Here is a 20041-nt window from a genome sequence, read left to right as displayed (position 1 = left end):
CAATAGTTCAACATTCTTGAAATGTAAATTTAATCCCTATTCGAAAAGGACTGTTGTAATGAGCTGGCATGAGTTCTACTCTGTATGTAAAAGGGAATGCAAGATCATCCTGGATGTACTCCTACTTGCTAATTTCTTTTGATTACCTTTTCCTTTTGAGTACTTTGCAAAGCATTTATTTAAAAAATGATAATTCTTGACATCTTCAAATGGCTTTTAAATTGTGCCTTTTTGGGGCCATGATGTATTCAGTAAAAGAAGTACAAGTGGGCTTTATAAGATGAACCTACTCAGAATCGTGATTCTATCCCCACCGCCTCCAAGCTGGGTACAGTTTACATAAAAAAAAAAAAAAAAAAAATTCTGATCCTCAGTTCCCTCACCTTAAAACAAATCAGGTTTGCTATCACAAAAGGTTATTCTAAATATGCAATATACTTATTTAGCATATGGCACATAGAAGATGTTCAATAAATAGTAATCTTCATCCATCAAAGATGAACGCCTCCCTGTGGCTCTGGCCGCACTAACCCTGGAGTTTGAGGGAAGAACCGAGCTGGTTCCTGACTCAGGGTTTTTACAGCAGCTGCTCTCCATATTCGGAAAGCTCTTCCCCTCAATTATGCCAACAGCTGCCTGCTTCTCAGCTTTCAGATCTCTAGTCCCACGTCACTTTCTCTGAACATTCTATCTGTAGAAGGTTCTATATGCCAAAGGCAGCTGCAGCAATATCTCAATCTCACACGCTGTTCTACGGCAGAGACATGGGGTCTACAGCGCACCCTAAATCTGTGTAGGCTTAGGACTGCTTCATCAATGAGCACAGCACAGAAGGATGGTGTGTGGTTTCCGAAATGAGGACATACAAAGAGATGTATACATAAATGTTCACAGCAGTTTTAGAGCTGAACACTGGAAGCAACGCAAATATCCAGCAACTGTTAAATGGATAAACAAAATGCGGCCTCTCCATGCAGTGGAATATTATTTGGCCATAAAAAGGAAATGCTGATATGCCCCAAAGTGGATGAACCTTGTAAACCATAGACTCAGTGAAAGAAGCCAGATACAACAGGCCACATATTGTAGGATTCCATTTCTATGAAATGTCCAGAACGGGCACATCTATAAAGACAGAAAGTAGATCAGTAATTGCCCAAGGGGGAGAGGAGAACAGGGAGCTAATGGATATGGGGTTTCTCTGATGGAGTCATAAACATATTCTGGAATTAGATGATGGTGATGGTTGCACAACTCTGTGAACGTACTAAAAACCACTGCTGTGTACTTTAAAAAGCTCAATCTTATGGTGACTTTGTACTCCAATAAAATTATAAAAAACAGACTATGAAAAGAAAATTTCAAAAATGAATAAAACATTTCTTCATGGTTTCCTAACCTGTTCCACTTTTAGAACCCAGAGGCAAGGAAGTGTGACTCCCCTCGGATCGGTTATGAGGAAGCCCAGGCCACAGGAAAGGCTGAGGCGACCCAGAAGCCCTCCTGTGGACCGTCCTGTCACAGCCCCTGCTGACAGCCAGTCAACTGTGAGACACGTCAGTGAAGAAGCTGCCACATCCAAGCCTCCAGCCTGTAGAGCCCCCTCGCTCCTCCCCACCGCTGTAAAGCTCTCCGTTGAGACCCCATACACTGTGGAGCAAAGATAAGCCACTCCTGTTGTCCCGTCGGCTTTCCTGACTCAGAATCCACGATCACATAAAATGGTGGTTTTTCACCATTAGGTTTTGGAGTGGTTTTCACACAGCAACAGTAACTGGAACATTATCTAAAATAGCCACCACACCACACCCTTCCCTTTATCTAGCTTTTTTCTCTTCCTGGCACTTATTCATACGTCACATTATAGCATTGATTTATTTTAATTCTCTTTCCCTCCACCAGGAGTTAAGTTCCCTGAGAGCAGTGTCCTTCATGTCTTGGTTCTGCAACCACTTCATCCAGAAAAATACCCAGCACATAGTAGACACAGAATATATAGTTGTTGAATATACAAATAAATGAATTCCTGGGAACCCTCAGCATGGATGGTCATTGGATAGAGTTTGCTTTGGTATGAATTCTAAAATGTAGCTGCCGCCACTTCATTAACTTTCCCAGTGAAATGCTTTCCAATACTTAAGTATGAAAACCCACAATGCTAATACTACAAACCCAAATTATTATTTCTTTGTGTCTAAGGAAAATCCAAATGGCTTATACAACTGTAAATATTCCTGCTGAAGTCATTCAATTATTCTATTTTAACAAATGAATCAAAATGAGCATACTCAAGAAGTAACATGTATATGGCCAAGACATCATAACTGACCGACTATATGTTGTAGTTGTACTTCTGTGCTCATAAAGTCTATAAAATTCAATTTCTATCTATTCTCGCCCTATAATACCACATTAAACAAAGGGGAGCAAAACAGATCTCATTCATGTCTAAGTCCAGGTAAGGGTAGTAGATACTGCATGTTTTTTTTTTTAATACTTAAATAGTGTACTTCGTAAAACATGACGTCAATGTTATTCTTTCCTATGACTGGAAGCAAGCGTACCTCGGGAGCCAGATATTCTGGGGTACCACAGAATGTCTTCATGGTGGCTGCATCTGTGATCCCTTCTTTGCAAAGTCCAAAATCTGTAATTTTTATGTGGCCATCTTTATCCAGCATCAAATTCTCCAACTGCATAGTAAGAAAAATGACATGGTTTGTTCTATAGTCTTCAAATATAGGAAAATACTGTTTTGAAAAACTGAATGTTGAGTAAGGTATTTTGGAACGAGGACGTGGTTGTAGTTAATAGAACTGTCAGTACTTACAAACCCTGTAGCTTCCAGACTCACGTGTAAAAAGAAACATGTTCTTATCAATTATTTCATGATGATAAAATGATTGATTTTAAACCAATGGAAGTAAGAGCCATTATTGTGTAAGTTCTGAGGACTAAAGCCTAATTAACTTTTCAAAGCAAATATCAATCCTCTTTTTTTAAAAAAATAGTGATCTAAACAATCCCAAAGAGATGGGCATCTTCTTCTGGATATATATAGATGGTTTTCAACAATTTCTCTTGGGAATCTATTGCTATTATAAAATATTCACTTACAGAAATGTGTTTTGGTGGTGGTTGTAAATCAAACCTAAATCTTATTTTGTAAGGTAAGGCGATATCCTCTTTTGCAGTTCTTTGTAATAAAGAAATACCAACCCTTTTAAACATAAAGAGAAAAAGAATATCAAAGTCAAACATTCAATAGTTAATGAAAATATATAGCACAAATATTATGCAGTTGGAATCTCTTTGAAGCCGTTAATTAAAAAAACACCAAAGAGAATCTTCAAGATTAAACCAAGTAGCAAGATTATCCGCCTCAAGTGAAAATTATGAAATGCAAAGGATTTGTGCAAAGCCAGTACAATGAAAAATAACAACAATAACGGGATCATGTCTTTATCCCCTTTTGAAACCAAAATTATGCAGATTATCACACCAAGATACATGAGTGCCTCAGCCTCACACAGACGAGGGCCCTAACCTTACCCACTCATGTAGATACAACCTAAAGGTACACATGAGAAATACACACACAAGAAACACAGGTGAAAAATATACTAGCAGGATGAATGATAATTAACTTATTTAAGAAGTAGATACTTATTCTGTTCCTTCATGTGACGATACATGAAGGTGCTTACCTGAATTCTGAAGTCAATAGCAAATTCAAAACAGACCTCCATGTAAGAACAGAAGTAGATACCAATCATGTAAAATAAAAGGCAATGATATCATACTGTCATCTTGTCCAATGTCTTATAAACCAGAAACTAAATACAGTGAAGCAAGCTGTGCTCACTGAAGGGAACACGGGACAGACACCAGTCCTTGGCTGCAGTGCTTCCATGTGCTACCCCGCTGATGTAAACACGCAAAACAGGTCGTATTTATTGCATCTACTTCAGAGAAGCGAGTCTATCTTTGACCAGTCTACAGAAAGCTGAGTGAACCCTAGATATAATGTTGAACCTTTCAAAAAGAAAAGTTCTTTTATTTTATCTAAATTCAGATATCCCGCATTATCCGTAATGCTTCTCTACTAACTGGAACCTAAAAATAAAGCCTAATTTACACAACTGACAAGAAGCCCTGAATACTGAAACCAATCAGAAACATCAAGAAAGAGTCCATCTACTTCTCTTGTTTCCTAATCTCCTCCTCTCTGCCTTGGTTTGTCTTTCCCTTCTTCATGCTTCTGGTTGTCTCTTCTTTTGTCTCCTCTTTCAAAACAATACCTCCTTTCTTTTTCCCTCTCCTCACTTGCCATAATGAGAAAGAAATGTATGTTGGAAGGTCTGTTGTTTTTGTTGAATAAAAATGTATATGCCCTGTTCCTAATTTTAAAGAATATGCTGATGGCTTTACTATAGGAATATGTTATAATATAAACAAACAAAACTAAATTAAGTTCTTCAAATGCTGTATGATCTTTTTAAAAATATTTAATAAACCTCTTTTGCCAACATAATATATAAAAATTCTTTAAAAATCCTCAAATAATACTATGACATACAATGTGGATGCATTATTACTCCATTCCACTTCCACTCCCATTCTTGAGTGTACATATGCCAATCCTCCTTATGTGCTTTACATGTATGGGGAAAATATTCATGGAAACATGATATCATGCACTGTTTCTCCGTATTTTGACAAGACTATTTTGAAGTGAATGACAGAAGTATCAAAATGCACAAACACTGTTTTTAATACCAAGCATTGTGTGTGTGTGTGTGTGTGTGTGTGTGAGAGTGTGTGTGTATGTGTATTTCTAAATCCTGACTTGCAACTAATTCTCTCCTCTCAGACTTCATCTCTGAGCCTCATACCAAGGGTTACAGGATGAGGAATGAAAATGAGATGCACGGATGGGGTTTGGGTAAGGTATAGGCTGGAGGTAACTGACAGTCCCAGTGTGCTCAGAACTTGAGGGGTTTCCTGGGATGCAGGACTTAAACGTTCTGTAATAGGGAAGTCCTGGGCAAACAAGGACAGTTGGTCATCCTCCTTGATTACAAATGAATTTAAAAAAATTACAATGACACAGTGAGAAATAAGGTCAGCCTAAGGGATGACAAATGAGAGATGGGTAAGGGTCAAGATGACGGGTGAGAGAGCACACTGCATGGGGGGCAATAAAAAGCAAAATGCGTAAGAGTGGGGAGTCAAGTTAGAAAACTTACACGTAAACTCAAGCTTTACCCCTTTCTCACTGTGTGACTTTGGGCATGCTATTGATTTCTGTGTGCCTCAACTTCATCTATAAAACAGAGGTATAAATAACAGTAATAACCCAATATAATTGTTCTGAGAATTAAATGAGATACTGAATGCAGAACTTAATACACTGTAAACATTCAATACATGTGTTGGTCATTACTAAACAAAGAGTTTAATGGTTGATTTATAAGTTATCAAAATGGTGTGTGATCTTTTAGGCAACATACTGTTAAAGGAAAAGAACAAAGTTCAAGCATGAAACCTTATAAAACACTTTTGTCAGCTCAGTGATTTCATTAAAAACATTTTTCAATATAAAATCATTTATTTTGAATAAAACAGAAAAGCATAAATATTTCATTATTTTAAAGCCAGTTATTTAACAACGGTGTCCATTTTCCCTTTTTTTCTTCTCTCAGCATCCTGAAATACCATTTTGCTGAGCATGAATGACAAAGCAACTTGTAAGTGATAGCCAGAGATCCATCACCTTAAAAAATATCCCCAAATCCAATGTGTATAACGATAAGTCAGGGAGTAATTAAGTATCTAGTCTTGTTAAAAAGGAAATAAAATTTTACACAGATGCGTAACAGTTTCCGTAAAATGTAAGAACCATTAGTGTTGTGATTCATAAATATCACCTGGAAGTCTTTCCAAAGCAGATCATAGGTCCAGACATAGCAGACCACCTGGACGCCAATCACTTCCTCAGTGCACTGAACACTAACACAAAGAGGATTTAGTTGAACGTTTTTAGGAACGCTTCCACTACGTAAAGGGGAATAAAAATATTTACAAACGGTCTTTCTTTGGTTCTCTGTCCTAACTCTCATGGTTTTCCTTCCTTTTCTGTAGTCATAAAACGCAAAATGCACAACTGTCACTGACTGGTCAGGGACTCTCTATTTGTAAAACTTGAAATGCATCTGTTTTATCTCCTCCAGTCAATCTTAGTTTCCAAGACGGAGAGCAGGACATTGGGCTTAGGCTTTAATGGATGCATCTTCTGGCGGAAAGCAATGATGGAGTCAAACAGGACGTGTGACGGAAAAGATGATATATTAAAAATCAGGGTAGTGCTTACTATTAATATTAGAATCAGAGGGTAGTTGTCAACAGTTCACGCTTTGAAGACAGAAAAATATTAGACATATACCTCACAGAGAATCCATGGAAAAAGGCAACATTTTTTACCCAGTTGAAGTGAATAGGCATTATCTGATAGAGGGTCTGGATTCTGTGTCTATATAAGACAAATGTTAGATCTGGCAATCTTATCTGGCAATCTTTTTTTCCTCTGTGCTTGTGAAGAACAAATTATAGCAAGAAAGTATTATGCTCCTTCCTGCTCTTGCTGGTACCTGGAATAAAATTAAACTAAAACTCCTAGCTGTGCTTACTACAGTGCTTCTCAAACTTTTACTACACTTCGTAGGACAATAAAAAATGAAATTGGTAGGGAGTACCAGGATGGGTGGCTAGGCTGCTGGCGCTGGACCTGACTGGCTCGGAGGCTCCTCCCACCACTTTGTGGGCTTGAGTACATCTGTAACCCACGTGTGACACACAGGCTGGGAAGCCCTGCTCTAACACACACCGCGCTAGCTATCGGAAAGTTTTTAAAAGCTTTTAAACTTTCTAATATAATATTCTAATAGAGGCAAATATTCTTACATATGTATCTTTTATTTAAATGGCTGACATTGCTATTAAACAAAGGGATGAAACTAGCAGCTCCTAAGGGATCTGATAACTATCAAAAATAAAGAAACGATTCCGTCACTCACTCTTATGCCCCCTGTTAGCACAGAGTCATCAAACTCAGTGCTGGGTACTAAGACTGCCTCAGGCCCAAGAATGGAGCAAAGGAAATAAAATTTTACACAGACGCGTAACAGTTTCCGTAATCTATTTTATGGGTAGCAAAGTGCCACAATGTCCCCCACGCTGGCCTGCAGGAACTTAATTAAGAGGTGTGCTGAAATACTGAAGATCACATTTCTTCACTTTCACCCTTCCTACTTAAGAATGAAAAGGATTCCTCACGCACAATAGCGAAGCCCTCACCGAGGTTACTAGGCTATTTAAGAAGTTACTACTAATTAGGAACATAGCCCAATAGTACAATTTCATTTTTGAGATGGAGGGGGTCGTCATAGCAGTGGCTTCAAGCTTCTATAAAAGAGGGAATGCAGAGTGACGGTCTGGTTAGAAGCAGGAGTTGGGGGACGTGCCAGGAGACTCAGCGTGTAACACAAGCAAGCTGTCTTTATTTGAGCTGTGAGCTCATTGGGGTGAACGTCCGGGAACTGACGAAGACAGGGAGGGCTGCGGTGAAACACTGAAGCCATCCCTTTGTGCCATCACCGAGTTTTAGAAATGATCTAAATCTATTTAGTGGCTTCCCGTGGTAATAACGTAAGTGGTTAAATTAACCATTTAACTCTCTGATTAGGTAGAAAATAAGATTAGATTTTCCAGAAATAGAATATAGTAGCAATTTATGTATTATTTTCTGTCCCCCGCCACCACCCTGTCATAAACTGGGAAAAACTGATTCTTAATGAATTCCAGTATCATTATATGCACTTTGCAAATGTCCCTATTCAGCCTACTCTGTAGTTGGATGGTCAGGGTTGTTAAAAAAAAAAGGTTATACTTGCAAAATAAGAACTAAGCAGAAAAGAAGTTTTTTACTACTTTTGCACTAGAACAAATTCTTAGATTTCTTCAAAATTTTAACACTTTTGCACTAGTGCAAATTCTTAGAAGAGATTTCTTCAAAAATTTCTTACGATTACTTAGGAAAAATACAGTTTTTCCTAAGTAATCACAAGGAATTTGGGTGCTACTGACACAAAACTTCTCATTATGACATGTATTGAAAAATTAAGCAAACTTACTTCTTAAGATGCAACGAAAGTTGTGCTAATTTAGCTGTTACGAACATCAAGTTATTAGAAACCATGTACTAATAAAATATCTTGTTAAATGGCACATGAAGTCAGGCGTTACCTCCAGTGATAAGTGGGGGACAGGAGAATGGGTACTGATTTTCCTGCGAGGCGCAGCTGCCGCACGCATCTCAAAAAGGTTTGCGTTTGAGTCAACACAAGGTAAGGAGATGAGAGAGCCAAATCTGAGACTGATCAGTCAAGGTGGATACCTAGATCAGGCTTTGATGATGCTGTTTTTAATACGTCTGGTACAAACATATTCAAAACATTATCTTCAGCAGCTTTATTAGAATTTTAGGTTTACGAAGATCTCCCAGAGTTCTCAATGCCCTCTCCTATCTAGATGTCATTTCAACTCTAGAAAGAATGGTGTGATGGGAAAACATGAGACCTGGAGCGAGGTTCGTGGGCTCCAGTCATCCTGGCTATGTCACCAACTTAGTCCATTTCTTTGAGCAGGTCACTTCCTAGGCTTCGAAGCTTCAAAGACCTCATTTGTAAACTGTGGGTCAGCTCTAAATTTCTGTGATACCACTTATAGGATCTCACTATCATGCATAATCTTGTGAACTATGGATACAAATAAGTTGTATAAATTCTGAATGTTTGGCTTTTTACATTGTATGTATTCTTCTTGAAGTATATTCATATCGTTTCTGTCCCATGCTGTATACGTTTAGTTAGACCTTTAAGTTAATGCTATATTTAAAACAAGGAGAGACCACCTAATTGTCTAGTAAAGTTAGTGGTCTATGCAGATGGTAGCTGCATGACTGGTATTCACATATAAAGTAAGTTCTTTATATTACAGTTTCATAAATTTAGTCTATTTCCATCAGAAGGGATGAGGTAATGAAACTCATATTAACGAACTTCAATGTACCAATATGTTAATTCATTTAATAAGAAATGGTTAATGGGAAACATGGACCAAGACCATCTCAATTATATCATTCTTTAATCAATGCTGACAATCAAATGAGCATTCTTTTCTTTTGTTTCTTTAGGCTAATAATTCTACTTTCCAGCTTTAAACATTTTGGACATGTTACCAAGCACTTCAAAATTATTCACATTTCCTTAATTCCAGGAAGTTCCCTCTTTTTTAAGTTCCCCCTTAAAGTGTAAAGTGGGAGGAGAGGGGAACTGAGTCAGGCAGAGAAGAGCTAATATTTCTAAGAAAATTTGGCAATGCCATACAACTTATATTCTAAGTTTTGTCATGTCATATAATGAATTTCTTTTCTAAAACTCTAGATTCAAGACATTTAAACATTATGGGATTATCTGGCCATGCAGACATCAAACATAAGAATGCTGAACTCTGCCACATTCCTGGTTATAAAAAGTTTCAGGCTAAACATAATCGTGTTGTTGATTTGGATTCATCTCTGGTTCACTTTGGCACTTAGTTGACTATCCCTCACCTCGATGTTTTATAGTTGCATAGCTCATTTTTCCTAAATACAGTATTTTATAGCTTCTGTTAAACTTCAACAAGTAATAATATTATGCAAATATACGTACTTATTTCATGGTCATCATGTACAATAATGCTTTGCGAGACAGTCACTCCTTAGGGTCATTTATAACATAAAGGTATATGATAGGAGCATCTTTAAATAATTAGATAACAGAATCACAGGCATTTGAAAATGAGTGAGCTGGGAGAGTAAGAGGGTAGTTGTGATTTCTTTATGCTGTAATGTGGATATACCTCATTTCATACAAACAGAATTTCATAAAAGATTTATGTAACTTATTTCTATAAATCAAATTATATTTTAAATGACCTAGTAGTTGATAAATAAAGCAATTCTGGATCTAATTTTAGTAAGATTATTATATAATTTACTTAGTGAGAAAGTAAGATTGTCACATTTAGAATCTATTCAAAATGTGTCATGGCACAAATTTCCTTAATATGGCCGATCTAATTCAAAACTGTGTCCAGAGAATCACTACAATCTTTTATGAGCTACCCCAGGGGTCAGCAAACTATAGCCCACGGGCAAAATCTAGCCTCCTGCCTGTTTTGGTAAATAAAGTTTTACTGGAACACAGTCAGATGCACTCATTTATGTGCTGTCTGAGCGACTTTTACCCTCCAATGGCAGAGTTGACAAGTTGAAAAAGAGACTGTCTAGGCAGCAGAGGCTAAAACATTTACTATATGGCCTTTAAAGAACATTTGTCAATCCCTGAGTTACTCTGAGGGTATTGTCAGAAAGGCACTTTGAGAAGTTAAGTCACTCTTACCAATGAAACAAAAACAGTACTTTTTAAAATAGAAACCATCAAATTAATGAAAAGCTATATTGAAATGCTTTAGGTACTTAAACCCATCAAAAAGTTAATACAAAAATCAAAACATATTTTCCTCCCAATAAAGTATTATTTATTATAAAAGTTTCTTCATAATGTATCATAGGATGTTAGACTATAATGAGACTTATTTTTAAATGTCACTTGAAAGTGACTTGACTCTTAATAAGGTGTTTAACGTTACTTAAAATATTTACAGAAAAATGAAACTATTTCTGGTAGATCATACTGAATCAGAGCAGTCACGCAGAAATTCATTGGCACATACACCAAAAACTCGGACATAAAGGAACTATACACATTATTAGTGAATGAAATTTCCTCTCAAATGCCGTAAACTAAGCTTAAACAGTGTTTTCTTTCCCAAATAAATCTGCTTTTCTCTAAACCATGTAACTTTGTAATTACATCGTTTGTCCCTATAGTCTCTGCAAAAACAAATTTTGATTACTTTTTTTTTCTTTTTACCTTGAGATCACGGTACACAATCTTTCCAGAATGTAGATAGTCCAAGGCAGAGACAATTTCTGCACCATAGAAACGTGTGCGGTCCTCAGAGAACACCCGCTCTCTCGACAAATGGAAAAACAGCTGCAGGGTAAACAGCAGGGACACCATTGTAATAATTACTGATTTAGTGGGGGAAATTAACACAAACATAAAACACCTCTCATCACCATATTGTGATGATAGATAGTGTACTCTCCGTGGACACTCAGCACTCTTAGACAGCAGCTGGCTTATCTTTTCCAGGTTTCCAAGGGGAGACTGCGAGCTGTTAAATCAGCGTTTTAATCAATATACCAATCTTGTTTAAGGCATTCTGCTTGCTACCCATTTAACCTTCAGTTACCAGAGGAAAGGAGCATGCATCATCAGACTGCATCTCCCCCTTCCTATACGGTGGCTTCCCTCTTTCAAGGTACTGAGACATTATGAAAATAAATGAACACGAGCATAGATGCAATAGTTCCACTTAATTATTTGATTTACATTTGATTGCAAAGAAAGGACTACTGATTTGCTGAAGCTGATTTATGGGAACTTTTCTATTCTACGTTGGTTGATTCATCATGATATTTATCGTGAGACATCTAGAAATGTTTTCAAAGTTTGAGTCAATGTTTTCTATGGTGAGAAACTGTAAGGATTTAACTTTTTATTTTAGTAATGCCCAAAGTGGTCTGAGAAGTGCCCATTCCCCTTATGATTCTCAATGTATATTCTATTTTCAATAATAAACTACACCACCATTCTTTTCTCATATATAATCACTTAAACTATAAGTCCAGCCATTTGTTAATCACCACTCGGTAGTCAACAAATATTTATTGGGTGCTCCCTGTGGGAGAGCATCCAGCTCTCCATCTAGACCAGCTCTTTCTTTAAGAAGCTGCCTACCTCAACTCTCAGTTGGACAGTATATGTGAGGAAGGAGCAGATTTCGGGTACTATGAATTGACTATTGACCTTTGTTGTACTATTTCATTTCACTGTAGTTAAGAAACCCCCAAGAACCATGAAAGTTTGCTGGCAGTACTGAGTACATTGCCAGGTATCATGTTAGATACTCAATACATGTCTGCGATTAAATTAACTGATCAGTCAACGTATCCTTGACTGCAAGATCAGAAATTAACTACCCTTCACATGGATTACTGACTCTTAGTGCTTCTACAAATTTATAACAATTATGGTTAACAAGATTTGATCCACACACACCAAATCGTAACTTTGGTACATAAAAGAGGTTCCCTGCAGATTCTTTCTCCCCTTTTCCCACCTTCACCTCTGCTTAAGAGTCTACCATTGTTTTAACATAAACTTTATACATCACCCATAGTCATAGTAAAGAGAGACAGACAATATCATGCAACTGTTGAAAAAAAACTGGCTAAACATTAGTTACAGTATAACTAAAATATTAGGCAGATAATTTTTACTCTTTAATGCTCTCTACTCCACTGTCAGAGTTTATAAAATCTAAGATGCTATCACTAGGGCTCTATCATCATTTTACGTTAACACCAAGATAAGAAAAAAAATTTTGCCAATTAAAACTGGCACCATCATATTTGATATTTTTATATAAATATATATTTTTATAACTTAAAAGGCATTCTGATTGCAGAAATGTTAAATGTGTCTGACAAATGATCAAATGCAGTATGCCAAAAATCAAGCCAATGTATACGATTACTCAGGGAAATTTTTCAAAACTTATTTATTTTATATAGACAGATACACACACACACACACACACACACACACACACACACACAATTCATGACCATTCAAATGACAAGAAGTAGAAAGAAGTGTGAACATCAGTAAAATCATTCTGAATAATTTCTGGGTCAAAATAATTTCTGCCATGCTTTATCCAAAATATCACCAACTTTGATGAAGGAAACTTTGTGACTTCTATGTAGATGATTTATGGTAGTCTTCTAATGGAATGAAAGTAGTGGTTAAATTTATAAACTTTCTTAAAATAATGCCAAGCCTACTACCCACTCACCTACTGTAAAAACGATATGGATGCTCTCAGAATCAATACAATACATGCAGGAGTCTAGATCTTTATTTAGACCATATATTTTCAATTTGTCTCCCAGCCAACTTCTATAAATATATCAGCTAAAAAACGATACTTAAGGAGAATAATTCTATTTATTTCCCAGTCTGCTGTCCTCTGATGTCTACTCTTGCTACTTGATGGAACTTATTCTAGTTAAGATAACCAAGAACCTCTTAACTGTCAATCTCTTTACAGTCTACACCCGACTTCCTGTTCTGGAGCTTAGCTCACCACCTATTATGGCACTCTTCTTCCTAAAACAGGTTTTTTTTTGGTTTAGGTAATACAATTCTCTCTTGATTTTCTACCTCACTCTCTGCATATTCCTTGGCTTTGAACCAACTTTCCATTTAATAAGCACCAATTATTTTAAAGTCACTGTGTTGGGTACTCAGAAGAGAAAAAGAGGACATAATGATGATTAAGACATAATCTCTGACCTCAAGGTACTCAACCCAATGAAGAAGATACATGCATAGATTAAATATTAAAAAAGCTTTGGATGACTCATCTTTATTGGGATGATCTGAGAAGACATCACACATAAGGTAATATCTCACTTAGGTTTTGAAGGATGGGATTTTTTTCCCCCGCAAATGGAGAATATAAGGGAAGCCTACAAAAGACTGTTATGCAAGTTTTATCCTTTTTTATACTCCTAACACAGCCTAGTACAGTACCTGCACATAATAGGTAATTAATATGTTTATGAAAGAATGAATTCTAAAGAGAAAAAAACAGCAACAGCAAGGAAACACAAGCGAGGAACACATGTAGCTAAATAATACACATTCAGGGCAATGGTTGGTAGGATGTAAGCAAAAAAAGACAAGTTTGCATTGTGTAGGACCTTGACTGCCAAGATGTGGCTTTAAGATTTATTCTGTAGATACAAAGTGTCAAAGAGTTTTGGATTAAAAAAATTAGCATCATTTTGAAAAGACAACTCTGGCAGCAATTAGAGAATCAATTAAAAAGATCTGAGACGACAGTCAGGTAAACGGTACATGAAGTACAACAAAAACATCACTGAGCGCCTCCTTAGGTCAACTGTTGTGAAGAGCTGCAGACACAACAAGGGGAGATGGTACCAATCTGCAAGGACATCACTATTTGGCTAGAAAAACCAGGTATATAAACAATTCTACTAAATATATGGCAGTTATAAAATAGAGAGCACATTTAAATAAATGAATTAGTATGTTTGATAATATCAGACATTACATATGAGGTAAGTAAGATCTTCTGGGGGACCTCAACTAGAGTGACAGTAACTGGCATTTCAAGAAAGTCAATGTCCCAAAGGGAACTATTTGGGTCAAGGAGAGGACACCGAAGGTGGGCTTTCCCTGTGGATGGCTGAGTAGATACTGCAGCTGGTGGTGCAGAGGGAAAGAATGGGAATGGGGACAGGGGAGCAACGGGTTTTATTCTGACCTGTTGACAAATAAGCATTTGATACCACAGCTTTGAAATTATGGGATCCAAGGGTATAGAGGTAGATATAGGAGTCCTCTACATAAAGGATATTGTTAAAACCAAGGAAGCATGGCATTGCCCAGGAATTCAGTAAAGACTGAAAACAGAATGAAGCTCAGAATCGTAGGGCATCACTACACATAAGGACAGGAAAAAAAAGCAGAACAGGATATTGTGATGGAGTCCCAAGAGAAGTACAAAAGGAAAGAAAAATATATCTAAAGAATGAAGGAAAAGAAAGTTTCGGGGTGGGTGGGGGGGCCTGACCAGTTTGCTCAGTGGTTAGAGCACAGTGCTCATTACACCAAGGTCGCGGGTTCAGTGAGCTGCGCCCTCCACAACTAGAGTGAAAATAATGACTTCACTTGGAGCTGATAGGTCCTGGAAAAACACACCGTTCCCAATATTCACCAATATATTTTTTTTTTTTTTTAAAGAGAAAGTTTCGGGAATGAAGTAACATTTACTGGGCATAGGAATTAGGTCATTTGTTACCTTTCAGAAAAGAGATGTCATACTTTCATAAGCTCAGAAGAGAAAGTAAAAATAGAAATGCTACATGACTCTTTCAGCAAAAAGTGAATGAGATGAGCCAAGAGGTTACTGAAACAGAAGATTTCTGCTGCAACATATTAAAAACGCTTTCAGGAAAACTTTTGCTTGAAGAAATTGAGAGACACTGTGAAGCTACAATTCATATGGAATAGGCACACAAATTAAAAGATCAATGAAATGAGGCAGCCAGAAACAGGTTATTGTATAAGAATTTAATATATGATAAAAGTTGATGATGACAACATGTGACAAAGTATCCAAGAAAAAAATGACTGTTTAATGCATGATGTCATAATAAATGTTTAACTTTGGAGAAAAGCAAAATTCTTTTCATCTCACATCACAACAAAAAAATATCAGATATGATTAACAGGTAAATATAAAATATGACACTAGTTTTTTTAAAAAATTAGAAAATATGAATCAACAGTTATCTGATCTCAGGACAAAGGATTTTCCAAGCATAAAGATAATCGAACAAATCATAAAAGGAAAAATCGGTATTAACTATATGGAGTAGAAAAATACAAATAAAACTGAATATTTATAAATATTACCAAGTCCATATGCTTAATATATAAAGAAATCATATGAAAAGACTAAAACAAAGGAAAAAAGGGGGAAAGCACACAATTAACATCAAAGGAATATAAATTACAGTATATAAAAACATCCCACCATATCAATGAAGTAGAGATAAAAACATACGAGAATTTAACCCATTGAGAAATAGCATTGTCAGTGAAAGTGTAGTGAGATAAGTATTTTTATATACTGGCGGTTGGTATAGAAAGAGATAGAAATTCTTTGCAGGGCAATAGGCAACAAATAAGGTAATTTTTAGAGTACGGTAGTGCCTCTTTTAGAAATTTCTTTAAAAAAAGGAACTGTAGAAGTCTCCTACACAAGGATATTCTCTGCAGTCATATAGACAATGACAAAAATGTGAAAACAGCCTTTTAACCATGTTGAAAAATAAAATTACAACCCAATTAATTCATAGGCAAAACATTTGAAGAGACAGGTCACAAAACATGTATGTGACTAGCCAGTACGTATGTGGAAAGATATTTAATATAATTAGTCATCAGAGAAATGCAGCTTAAAAATCCCAATAATATACTTCTCTGTATTCACTAGAATGACTAAAATTAAAAGGACTGATCACACCACGTGTGGTGAGTGTGTACAACAACTCGAATTCTCGTCACATTGACAGTGGGAAGGCAAAACGACACTACCGCTTTGGAACACAGGTTCTGAATTCCTTAATGTAAGCCTGTGCTTACTACAAACAACAGTCAAACCCCTCAGTGTTTACCCAAGGGAAAAGAAAACTTGGACATGGACGTGTACGTCAGCTTTTCTCACATGAGGCAGTAACTGGAAACAATGCAAAGGCCCATCACTGGTGTGTGGAACGACCAGCAAACACTGGAGAGAGGCCTGCAGTGTGGGTCATGACTCAACAAAAACAGGAACAAACTATTGAGAAACACAACGAAAGGCATACTGTCCAAAACGTTAGGCTGAGGAAAAGAAGCAGACACAAACGAGTACATATTGTATGACTCCATTTCTAAGGAAGTTTTGAAATGGTATATCAAATCTTGGGGGTCAGAAAGCAGACTGATGGTTGCCTAGTGCCACGTGTGGGTGTAGGAGGGGGTATGGGGATGGGGCTGCAAAGAGGCACGGCAGAACTTGACAGAGGCAATGAAAATGTTCTGTGTCTGGGGACTATGCGTATTAATGTTTGTCAAATCATGTAAGAGTACACCTAGAGAGAGTCCATCTTATTGTACTATGTAGACTGTACCCAAGTAAAGTTAATTAAGTAATGCAAACGACCTAAATGTTTACAATTTTGGTAAATTTAATAAATAATAGTATTTCTACATAACTAATTAGTAGACAACAAGTATATATTTTACAATATTAAATAGAATGGAAAATATACATCCAGTAAAAAAAAAAAAAACAGAAAAATATGTTAACATGGTAATAGTAATTAGTGCTAGATGGTGAGATTTAGAGTGGTTTCTATCTTGTTTTATACCTTGAAAATTGTTTGTAATTATTGAATATCTATTCCCCAGAACACTGGGCTTTTCTTAAGTGCAGAGACCCTGACTCATTCATGTCATATAGTAAGTACTTATTAAGCATACAGCACAGTAACCAGTTTGTAGCAAGCAGCCAATAAATTTTTGTTTCAATTGAAATGAAATAGCTTTTTGGCTTTTTGATGTTCTCTGTGATGAGTATGTACTACTGTTACTTTTACAATCAAAAAATTATGTATAGGTTTCTAATAAATATATTATTGATCCTTGTACTGACTTAGGCTTATGACAAATTTAATACTTTATAATATTTATTTTCTTGGCGGAGACACAGGGAAAAAAGAAAGACTATACAAATACTCTATAGTTTTGCATTCTCAGCACTACGCCTGATATGTGGCATATACATATGTGCTTAACACGTATGTATTGTAAAGAATAAAGTTAAATTCAAACTACATCCCAAAGAATTATTTAAAAGGAAAATAAGGCCCAAGGTTCTGAAAGTGAAGTATTTTTATTAGAAACAAACAAAAAATGAACCATATGCAATAACTGAATAACCTTGTTTTTATTTTAAAAAATAATGTTATTTGCTGCTCAAACAAGGAGCTTATCTTTAGACATTTAAGTTCCTTTAGGCAAAGACTACATGTTTTTTTGTGCATGTTGTGCTTAGCCATACTTTAGAAACACAGCAATATAAATAGATTATTTTAACCTACTAAATATACAGTCTATATTTCAGCACAAACTCAGAATGCTTATTTTGACAATAAATTGCTATATTTGAACAACAGTTATATTCTTAATGCAACAAACTTCCCCCAAAATAAAGATCTGGGCTTTAAAGAAGTCCTGAGAATTACCGCTGCAATCTTAGAATTTAAACTCAATTATATCTTTTCTTCTTGCAAATACTGTCTACAGAGTTTTCAGTTATTCCACTGTAATGGTAAAAGATTAAGTAGAGAATTACAAAATATGCTCAATACAGGTCTCGTTAATGTAAATGATTACATTTGTTATCATAACATTAATTGAAATTGGAACCTGAGTATCCTAAAGACAATTAATTAATTAAGCACTAAGACATGGCAGTCTGTTCAATCATGTTGCTTAGCCCATCCCTTGGGTTTGCAAAAAAACCCAAGATTAAAAGAATGGCTCTAGCTCACCTATAGGAAACTAACTGACAAACTGTCTTAGTCCGCGCTGGTTGCTATGACAAAATACCATAAACTGAGTGGCTTATAAACAGTAGAAATTTATTTCTCACAGTTTTGGAGGCTGGGAAGTCCAAGAACAATGCACTGGCAGATTGGGAGTATGGTGAGAACCTACTGGGTTCATGGCAGCTAGCTGTGTTTTTGCTGTGTCCTCATGTGGTAGAAGGGGAGAGTGCCCTCTCCTGAGGTCTCTTGTGAAAGGGTACTAATCCCATTCATGAGGGCTCCACCCTCATGGCCCAAACACCTCCCAAAGGCCCTAACCCACTGTGGATTGATTTCAACATATGAGTTTAGGGGGACACAGATGTTCAGTCTAAAACAAATACTATACTAATACTTTATATACTGTAACTAAAAGTATTAATTACACTAAAAAATGAGCATTTAATGCTTACTTTTATGGAACAAGCAAGTGTATTCTTTCACTTAGCAGGTAATTCGTATTAATTATCTTCCAGATAATGGCTATTCTTTTCACAAGCTGAGCTCACAGTGTGCATGCATTTCACAGAGAAAAATTAATGCAAAGTACTATACATTCACATTTAGTTTTTGAAGTACATTTCTTTCAGAAAGGATAGTGATACAGACATGAGATATAAATATAAAAATGCCATATTTTAATAAGATAGTTCAATATAAAATTTCTTAAAATACAAATTAAACGTTTAGGATGCTGCAGGACAACTGAACCCTGAAACAGCTATTCGTAGTAACTGTGTCAGCTATTAATGATCAGCTCAACACCCCAAGCCCTACTCTTCTACTTCTTGCCCTCTTACCCTCTTACAAGTCTGAAAATGTAAAAACAATTCTAGATCACCAACTAGGTCTCTGATATCTGAAAAAGTAGATGTAAGGTGGCAATTTTTAAAGAAGTAATGCAAGAGAAAAGTTAAGGAAAGTTTCTGGGATTAAAAGTCAGCTAATGAAAATATTTAATAAGTGATGAGTATAAAAAATAATTCCTTTTAAAAAACAATTTTAATTCCTAATCTACTTCTATAATTAAAATGATTTCTATTGAAGTACTATATTAAAACGAAATTAACAAGATTTAAAAAAGAGACTACTTGGCTCCACCACATTAAGTATTAATAGATTCTTAACTTGGAGAATAAAATATACTTTTAAAAGGGCACAAATTATCAAGGTAACTATTTTTAAATATTTAACTCTATTGGCACATATGTGAAATATCTAGGTTATTTAAGAAATATATTTAATACCAATACAATAAAAAATAATAATCATTATCATTTTGAGCATTAAATCTAACAATAATCATAAAAGTTACAAAATGCTATCTCCATATTACACATGTTTAAATATAATAAATGTATGTTATATTACTATTACTATTATATTATGCATTATTTTTGAGGGCTGCTACTATTAGTTGGCATTGTGCTAGGTAACTTACATGCATTGTATCATTTAATCCTCAAAGCAACCTTATGAAATAGGTACAATTATTATCTCCATCATACAGATAGAAAAACTAAGGCTTAAAGATGTTATGAAAATTGCCTAGCATCACATAGCTATGAAATGGTA

General features: G+C 35.9%; 1 protein-coding gene across 10 annotated transcripts in view; it reads right to left on the bottom strand.

Annotated features, from left to right (window-relative positions):
* Window positions 1-20041, bottom strand: part of AKT3 (AKT serine/threonine kinase 3) — a 254412-nt gene that overhangs the window by 37789 nt on the left and 196582 nt on the right. For all 10 annotated transcript variants that reach the window (XM_081039287.1, XM_081039285.1, XM_081039288.1 and 7 more), the window contains 2 exons: window positions 11040-11162; window positions 2565-2693 (listed from right to left, as the gene is read on the bottom strand). In XM_081039287.1, the coding sequence (XP_080895413.1) occupies window positions 2565-2693; window positions 11040-11162 (252 nt within the window). The remainder of the gene's footprint in view (window positions 1-2564; window positions 2694-11039; window positions 11163-20041) is intronic.

The sequence above is a fragment of the Rhinolophus hipposideros genome (genome assembly GCF_964194185.1).
Source record: "Rhinolophus hipposideros genome assembly, chromosome: 26".
Taxonomy (NCBI): Eukaryota; Metazoa; Chordata; class Mammalia; order Chiroptera; family Rhinolophidae; genus Rhinolophus; species Rhinolophus hipposideros.
The sequence above is the reverse complement of the archived record's forward strand: the minus strand, read 5'-3'. Positions and strand labels throughout refer to the sequence as shown.